The 9,148-nt window shown below is 38.1% G+C and overlaps 1 protein-coding gene across 1 annotated transcript in view; it reads left to right on the top strand.

Moving 5' to 3' along the window:
- The first annotated feature begins 1,497 nt into the window (after positions 1-1,497).
- igf1ra (insulin-like growth factor 1a receptor) overlaps positions 1,498-9,148 on the top strand; it is a 443,425-nt gene continuing 435,774 nt past the window's right edge. Inside the window, exon 1 of the mRNA XM_028822633.2 lies at positions 1,498-3,052. Within this exon, the coding sequence (XP_028678466.1) occupies positions 2,959-3,052 (94 nt within the window). The 5' untranslated portion in view covers positions 1,498-2,958. The remainder of the gene's footprint in view (positions 3,053-9,148) is intronic.

Genomic DNA, 9,148 nt, shown 5'->3' with positions numbered 1-9,148 from the left:
AGTTAAGGTGCATTTATGCTACAAACAATTAAAATCTCTTGACGACGAACAGGTGATCTCTATTTCACTAGTCATGTCACTATTAAAACCAGTTGGCTGCACTAGCGATGATTCAGGTGTGTGCACTTGAGTCAATGCTGTCATGGCTGCCAAATGTGCATTTACTAAATGCTAAACATTGCACAATATTAAAAACACACCATTCCCACATTGAAGCATGGTGGTGACAGCATCATCCTGTGGATATGTTTCTCTGCAGTAGACCGTGGAAGGCTTGTGAGGGTAGAGAGTGAAATGAATGCAGACAAATATCAGAAACTCCTGGAGGAAATCCTGATGCAGTCTGCCAGAAACCTGCTCCTTGGGAAATTATTTGTTTTCCAACAAGACAACAAGCCCAAGCCTAATGCCAAAGCCACACAAGAATGCCTTTAAAACAGCAAGGCTAATGTCCTGGAGTGGAGGGTTCAATCCAATTGAGAATTTGTATCTGGTGTTGAAAAAGGCTGTTCACACAGGATCCACAAGAAACTTGATTGAGCTTGAGCAGTTTTGCAAAGAATGGGAAAAAATGTCAGAGTCCAGTTGTGCAAATCTGAAAGAAATCCCTGTCCACATAAACTCAAAGTAGTCATGGCTGCCACAGGTACATCTTCCAAGTACTCACTAGAAGGGTGTGAATACGTGTTATAAATGATTTTGTTTTTTATGTTTGTAATTAATTTAGACTACTTAGCAGAAATCTATTTTACTCTAGTATCAAATTATCATGTTCTGTTGATCTGTGTCAAAAACGTCAAAAATAAATGTACTGAGATTCAACACTGTACTGTATAACAATGAAATCTGTTAACTTCCGCGGGGTGAATGCTTTTAATAGGCATAGAATGTTCGATTCTTTTATTTCGTTATCGTATAACCAGGCCGTTGTACCCAAAAACGATTCCCAATCCCTCACCAATCTTGGGTTCCTCAACGTCTTACCGGAACCTTAACGTTTCATCGTATTTTAACGTTTATGGAGAAGTTTTGATACCGTCGATTGAGCAGTAAGTAGCTTATCATTTACTCCAGGGTCGTAATTTATTTACGGTTTCGACGTGGAAGTTGAGAAAGTCTCATCACCAAAACCCGAAATCTATACCAATTTCTACTTCTTGTAGATCATCCACCCCATCCTTCATTCATAATAATCGTCCTTTGTAACTTTGATGTTTTCTATATTCGACTGAAAAGACAGCTATTTTCAAACGCTAACCCTCTTATTCACCTGTTTTGTTGATTTGTTGTTTTCAGTATACAGGAAGACGGAGTAGTAATTTTACAAAGTGTTCGTCTACAATTTTGATCCAGAATTCTTGTGTAGTCGAATTTTGCATAAAAGCATAATTATTAAATAGTGGCATAGAAAGACGAAAATCTTAATGTTCCGAAAAAGTAAGGTGTTAATAGTAAACATAAAATACTACAACGAATAAAAGTGTGGACGGCTCACCTCCGCTCGCTCACTGTCTGCTGTTCAGTCGCATTTCGCACTGCGTGTTTTAGGCGTGCCATTGCGCTTCAGACTGGAGGCAGTGGCGTACACGCGGGATGAGTCCGCTCCGCTCCGCTCTCCTCCCATACTCCTCTCCGGGATTTGGCGGCTTCCTTCCCGGCCGTGTGTGCGTGCGTAAGCGTGTGTGTGGCTCCTGTTGTTTACAGCGTTGACTCCGTTCGGTAGAGACGGGCAGACAGTAAGGGGTTTGCGAGAAGGCTGCTGGAGAGTAATGCTGGAAAAAGAAAAGAAAGCAATAGAGAGAAAACTAAGGTAGAAGAACGACAAGAAATTATCGAGACGTGAGGAAGCACTCCACACAGGAGAAGTTCGCTTTGTATCCACATCTGTGAGCAGAGAGGGGAGAAGAAAAACCCCATACAGTAACTCCAACCCTCCAGCAAGTCAATTCCCAGTTAACGTGGAGGGCCACAGAGGGAGAAAAGGAGAGAGAAAGGAGATACAGAATCGTTAACTGCGACGGAGAACGAATATAACAGAGAGCGCAGCGTCCGCTTGAAGCAAACAGGGATGCAGCTGGCGAAACGTTTTCGTTCCGGTGGATCGTTTGGAAAGCGCATTGCTGGCTGAAGAGAGGAGGAGAGAGAGAGAGAGAGAGAGGGAGAGGGGGGGTGACGAACGGAAGAGTTGCATTTTCATTCATTAATCCGTTCTCCTTTTTTGTTCGAGGGGAGAGCGAGGGAGGGGGAGCGTATCCGCAAGAGAAGAAAAACGTGGATTTAGTAAAAAAAAAAAAAAAAGCCGGAGCGTGTCTTCCACATTTGCTGCTCGCACACCCTTTTTCACTCGCGACTGTTTGAAGAGATTTTCGTTTTTTTTTTGGTGGGGGGTGTGTGAAAACAGTATCTGGAATTTAGGTGTTTTTTTTCTTTGGCACCCTCCTCCACACTCGACTCTCAAGACATGGAGGTTGAAGACACTGACTATTCCCGGGAGCAGTTTCCACGCCGCTGCTCGTGTCGTGCGTTAGCCAGCATCGCATCTTTGTATCGTTGGCAAGCCTAACACAGCTAGTACGATTATACATTAATACAGGGGAATATTTACTCTTTATTTGTGTGTGGCTTGTTTTATCCTCAGAGGGAGTGCTGGAATATCATTCCCGACGACCTCTGATTGCACACTTTGTTCAACAAAAAGTAACAGAACAGAATCTAAACAATTACCTCTCATTAGCGGATTTAAGTTTTTTTTTTTCTTCTTTTTTTTCCCAGGCCATCGGGCTCTTAAGGAATATACGCCTTTTGTTTTTTTTTCCTTTTTCTTACATATATTTGCTCCCTTCCTAACGTTTTTTGGTGTATTTACTTTCCGTCAAGAAGTCCTTGGGCAGGTTGGGGGGGGGGGGATTTGGTGAAGATTTTCCCCCCACCAATTTAATTAGGGATTAACGAACAGGAATGAGGTCTGGGTTAGAGAAGAAATCCATGACCTTGTTGTGGGGTCTTCTGCTGTTAGTCTCCATGATTTGTCTGTGGCCGGCCAACGGAGAAAGTAAGTTATGATTTTTTTTGTAAAGAAATGTCTGTTGTACAATTTTCGTGTACCCGTTATTTCGTTTCGGTATTTCGCTATCAACAATACAAAGCATAGAAAGTCGTTCAAAACACAAATTAACTTTTGACGAAGACTGGGCTTATAGCTCAACATAGGTGAAATGGGATTTATGTGCCAACCCGTGTATTATTACTTGGAGATTTGGAGATTTCCAATATACTACACTGTTTCATAACCTAGTGCCATGTTTTAATCGGCATTGCTGCCCTATACCCCCATAACTAGGATCAAAAAAGTCAAAAGTTGAAGACAGTTAATATGTTGTTAAAAGAATGTTTTTATTGCATGTTAGAGTGAAGGTATTGCTGAAATGCTTTTATTCAGGATTGTAAAGTGGAAAAAAGTAGAACACAGAGAGGTAGTAGTAAATCACCCATTCCATTAATTTAAATTGTAATGTGAATGCTTGGAGGCAAACAGATCTGGCGATGTATTCTGTATTGGATGTTTACTGGAAATGAGAAAGGAGGCAGAAGGTTTACATTTTAAGTAGGCAACAAACAAGGCCGATCGCTTCTACTCTTAATGATTGTTTGAAATTAAGCAGTTGATCTTGTAAAATGAGGTCCAATAAATTGAATTGCTCATGTGGTAGTGTGTCTTGAGGCTGTGTATTGTAAGGATGAAGCCAGCGCTGTAGCCTCGTGCATCAAGTGTGGAGTCGTGTGGTGAAATAAGTTCAGCACGTTTTCCACAATGCTGCCCAAGACTCTTAAGTGAATCCATTGCCAGAGGTCTTGCACTACTGACTTTTAAACAATTTCTTTTTACTATACAGTGTGTTCTTGTAAACTGATGCCAAAATCCGACTGTCTATTTTCTGTAATCCAATTCAGGGTCCCGGGATATCAACTTCTGTTTAAGACAGGCTTTAAAATTATTACTACATTTGAATAGATCAGGTTGCCAGACTGGGCGTACTTTTAAAACCGTTTGTTTTTTTAATGCTATTATTCATGCTTGTAGTCAATTCATTGTTTCTTTTAAACTCATTACTTAGTCTAAAATATTTTGCGGTTTTCTATAAATCGTTTTATGTAGAAGCTTTTGGGTCAGTGTTTCTAAGTATGCGGATTACCGACGTTGTCCATCAAGCACTGCCTATGTAACACCTTGTGTTACCTTTTGAAAGGAAAGCAAATGCTAGTTTGTACGTTTGCGACCGATAAATCGTCTTGAACGGGTTTATGACTTTACTTGGATCGTGGTTTAATTGTAGCAGATTATTTATGTTCCCGTTTTTAAGCTGTGGTTCGATTTGATTACTGCAGACCCGTAGCAGGTTAAACAACAAACAAAAAAATACATATCCTTTGTTTTGTGCGAATGCTTACTTCAGAACAAATACGAAAGAAACCATACTAAAGTAACTGCTTGCTTTTTTTGCGAGTGCTTTTGGAAGTTTGGTATATTAAACTATTTTCACTTCTTTCATTTTCTTCCGATTCCCCCGTTCTTTCTTGTATTGTCCACGTTCTGCTACATGGAGCTTGTTTCTCAGGGCACAGACTCGTCTCATTTCTGGCAGAAGTAGCTACTCCCTTTGTGCACTCAGATCAAACTCTTAACGCTTTTTTCGGAATATGTTGATGAGAAAACGCTGTGAAATTACGATGATAGCCTGCTTCTGTTTTACTCTTTCCATCAATTCAGCTAAAAAGCTTGTCGTGCACGAAGCTCCAGTTATGTTACAAAATAGCTTGTTTGACCCTACACAAAATATGCAATTAAAAAAAACTGCAAAAATAATGTTGTCGCCGCGTAGTTATTCTCGTTTGTCTGCTTTTACATAAATGCTGAAAAAACGAATTGAGTTCATTTTTTAATCCAGACTATGCAGGGGGCATTCTTAATTCCCACAGCAAAGGTGCGTGCTTTTATGAATTTACAGCTAGTAACGTTGCGTTCTTAAAAAAAAAACAAAAAAAAAAAACAACAACACGTGACTGTCGTGTTTTTTTTTTCCTCTAGGATTGCGCATTAGCGCGTTAGACTTTGCAAACACGCCATTAGCAAACTGCATCGCTGTTTATTCCCTTGCAACATTTCCGTTATCTTTATACACCCAAGAATAACTGAACAGGACACGTTACTCCTCCTGTAGATTAGTTATATATTTATTCACGGTTTTTCTATTTTGTTTTTAAGTGACTGGCTGAAGGCTGGCGTAAATTTTCCTGCGAACAAAAATACACAGAGCCGAGTAATCAAAACAATGCGTCTCTTCGAATTCACGATAATCCCTCAGACCTATAGCGTATTTCTAAAGGAAGTATACTGCAGAAATAAACGAAATTTGTAGGATCAGTGAAGGAATACAGCCGCGCATCGGACTCTGTCGTCGGTTGGCGTCACCTCTGTGTGTGTGTGTGTGTTTTTCATGGTATTAATTGTAGACCTCGTGCACTAGGAGCAGACGTCGCCTGAGATACAGCGTGGTCCGCGGGATTGCGCATCGCAGGCAAAAGTGAGGTGTGGGTGCGCAGGTGCAGGCGACGGCGCTTTCCCCGTCTGGCCTTACGCAGCCTCACCTTGAGCTTTCAATGTACGTGCGTGCATCTCTCTTGAAATGTTTATGTTAGAGAAACAACGACAGTGTGTTATGAAAATAAACTTACACGAACGGTAGAATGCACTATACGTAAAATAAGGCAGATGATGTATTTTGTTTAATAATTGTTATAGTAAGCGGTTTGTATTTTTTTTTAATATTTTGGATTTTGCATGATAACGTGCATAAGCTCTGCTAGCACAATGCAATCTTTAAAATAAAGTATCCATTGGTAAGATGTTTTTGATTTTCCTAATAATTTAATGAGAGTTCTCAATTTTAATAATGATAAAGAAAAATGCATAGCATGATGCACCAACATGTGGGTTTATCCCACGACTATGATCGGTATCAGTGGCACAATGACATCTGTTAAGTGCAAGTCACACCACTTAGGGGCACATTACTCTCGCTCTGAGGTGGAAACAAAATGTAATATTCAGTACAATATGATGTATTTATGTTATGCACAGTATAATCGTGTGTCAGTTTGTATTTAATTATATAGGCAGAAAATAAACTTGCAGTGTACAGCACCAGCCAACAGATTTGTTGCAATACTGCATACTGATTTACTTTAAAATATTCTGATTTATACCTGCCATGTGGCAAAGTCAAGGAACACCATTGTAAATAACATTGATATTATAAAAATACAAAATAAAACATGGTATAATATTTCAAGCGTTTGAGTGCTGGAGTTTGATCATGAAGAATTGATATGTATAGTCATTGTATTAAAGCTCACTGTGTCAGACTAAACTGTAAGTAAACAGTTTATTATAGAAGTAAGATACTGTAGTTTGATACTTAGTCACTCATTGCTGTACATGAAAAAACAATGAGGTGGACTATTGGGTTTTTCAAAACATTTGCTTGGATGCATCCTGCATAATCATTTGAACGACAGTCTTTTTCTTATACGCAGAACCACTTTATAAAGTATAATGGCTGTGAAATGTGTTGTTGATGCACAGTACTTGATATTTAGCCAGTAAACACCTTTAGGACTGAGCTGCACAATACAAAAATATGTATGCGGTATTTGTTCAATTTTTTTGACTTTTCTTCTTTAACCACACACTGCAATTCACAATGGATATAATACTGTAAAGTTGTGGATTGTTTCTGCTCGGTGTACACAGGTATAAGTATTTATTTTTATTGATTGCATATTAGACCGCATAACACTTTGTGTAGGGTTTATATTGGAGGACACCATGATAAAGTATGTGAGCTCTTTCAGATATCTGATGCCTTGTTTTTAGTGATAATACTTATGAATGGGGTAAATATTGGTATGGCACTAAAAGCTGCTGCCTTGTATCTCAGTCACAGTCATTGTGAAGATTAACCATTTTTCTTGTGTCTCCATGGATTTTCCTTGGTTTCTCCCACGTCCTCACATAATACAAATGTTTATTAGATTATTTGGAAACTGTAATTTAGCCCAGTGCATGTGATGATGTGGTAGAGCCCCTTGATGAACTGGCTTATTGGCCTGACTTGCTCTGTCATGCATCCTGTACAGCAGGAATAGACAAATGTGACCCAGAGATAAAAAAGAGTTCAGAAAGTAGGTGGGTGAGAGGATGCTCATAGCAATACTGCAGAGAGAACATCACCTTGTAATTTAGTGTGTTTATTTGCAACCTCATTTTTAATGAAATTCCCTTTCATTTGTTGTGTCATATAATGTGAACTTTCTCAAAGTGCTTATCAAGCAAGTGCAGTTTTTGAATTCAAATAGCATGAAATAGTGAATTGATATTCATTTCATGAATACCAGCATAATAGAGATCCAGAAATAGTGCCATTAACTTTGCCTATTTTTTTAAATCTGTGGCAAATGTTCGTCTTGAATTTTGATTTAAAAATATTAAGACCAAATGGCTTTGTGCTCCAAAAAGGGGAGCATTTTCCCGAGAGAGGGTGTTTCAAAGCGTAATGAGCATTCAGCGGTAGCATTACAGGAAGACGTTCTAAATTTAAACCCAGACTGTAATCAAATTGTGACATTCTCTTCCTTATTATGTAAAACTTAATTTTCTTATTCTTTATTGTTCTTGTCTTTACTGTGGGCTTGAATTCTCTTCGCTTTGTATATTTTTCTCTTTTCCTTTGTACATTTCAATTAAAGTAATGGACTGCTTAATTTTAGTATTTTTATGGCACTGTAAACCACCATGACAGCCCAGTCTTTGAAAGGAGCTGTATAAAGTAAAGGTTGTATGTTTACAGAAGGTGGCCCACAGTCCAAGTATTTGTGTATTGCCAGGAATTGTTTTTTTTCTATTACAGTATTCTTAATCAAGCCCACTATGCAGTAATAACAAGTGTAGTATGGCTAGTATGCATTACAAAAACTAGACATAAGTCTAAAAAATCTTTTCACGCACATATATAACATGATTTTAATTTTTTTATTCATTTTTAATTTTTGTTTGTTAGTAATGTCTGAAAACTGAACAGCATAGTGCAGCCGCTCAATTGTGACACAAATAAATATACAGCAGTAAACACATCATTGTTATTTAAAAAATATACAGTATACTGATTGTATCCTCCATGCCCTCACTTTAGAGTAGGTGTTAAGCACTGCATCTTTTTAATTTAACACTGCTAATAATAGCAGATAGATTTGAGGTAGTATATTATAAATGCTGAAATATCTGTGTCAGTCGTATTAAGATAATAATGCTTAGAGAAAGTATAAAATTTATGTCAGAATTAGTGAGTGAGAGCAAACTGTAATGTAATAAGGAGCACAAAATACTATTTAAATTGGAAACGAACTGTAAAAACATTGTTTTTCTATCTTACATGGAAAAATGTATTGGGATAGTGCTATAGCAGAAAAATTGAAAGCATTCAGTATCCTTGGTGTTAAAATTTTGACATAGCTGGAAGTAGTTGTAAGCTTTTGATTAGGGCGTATAGCCTGGATACGTTTACAGTATATAGTCTTTGTAACCTCACTGAATTTGTTCAAGATTGTCCAAACATAAAAATGGAGGCTGCACCCTATTATTGTTTAGACTCTAAATCAACAAACAAAATAAGAGGTTCACTCGCTAAAAAATTTCAGTTGTTTATCTGTGTTTTATTTTTATCTTGTTAATAATAAATGAAGAGTGCCATACAATGCATACAACTCAAGCCGCATTGTGTTTAGTAAGCCAGAAGATTTTAAGCATAAAGTAGGTCCTGCAGGCTGGTCCTAGCTGTAGGCCCCGTAGTGTTCCCTAGTACCTTGTTGCAGTTGTTTTTTATGCTGCATTCTTCGGTGTCTACCTTTTTGCTGTTTTGTCTTTTCTGGTTTTAATTTTTCAGTAGAAATGAAAGAGTCCAGAATCACATGGTGGCTTTTGTAGAAGGTTGTGCATTCCAATTTTTTTTCTTTCTTTCCTTAATTCTCCTCTCTCCATGAGGACAAGTCACTTTAAAATATCATGCTGCATTTCCATAATTTGATGATTTTA

Source organism: Erpetoichthys calabaricus, chromosome 17, assembly GCF_900747795.2.
Source record: "Erpetoichthys calabaricus chromosome 17, fErpCal1.3, whole genome shotgun sequence".
NCBI classification, from domain to species: Eukaryota; Metazoa; Chordata; class Cladistia; order Polypteriformes; family Polypteridae; genus Erpetoichthys; species Erpetoichthys calabaricus.
Note: the sequence above shows the minus strand (reverse complement) of the source record. Positions and strands in the feature narration are given on the sequence as shown.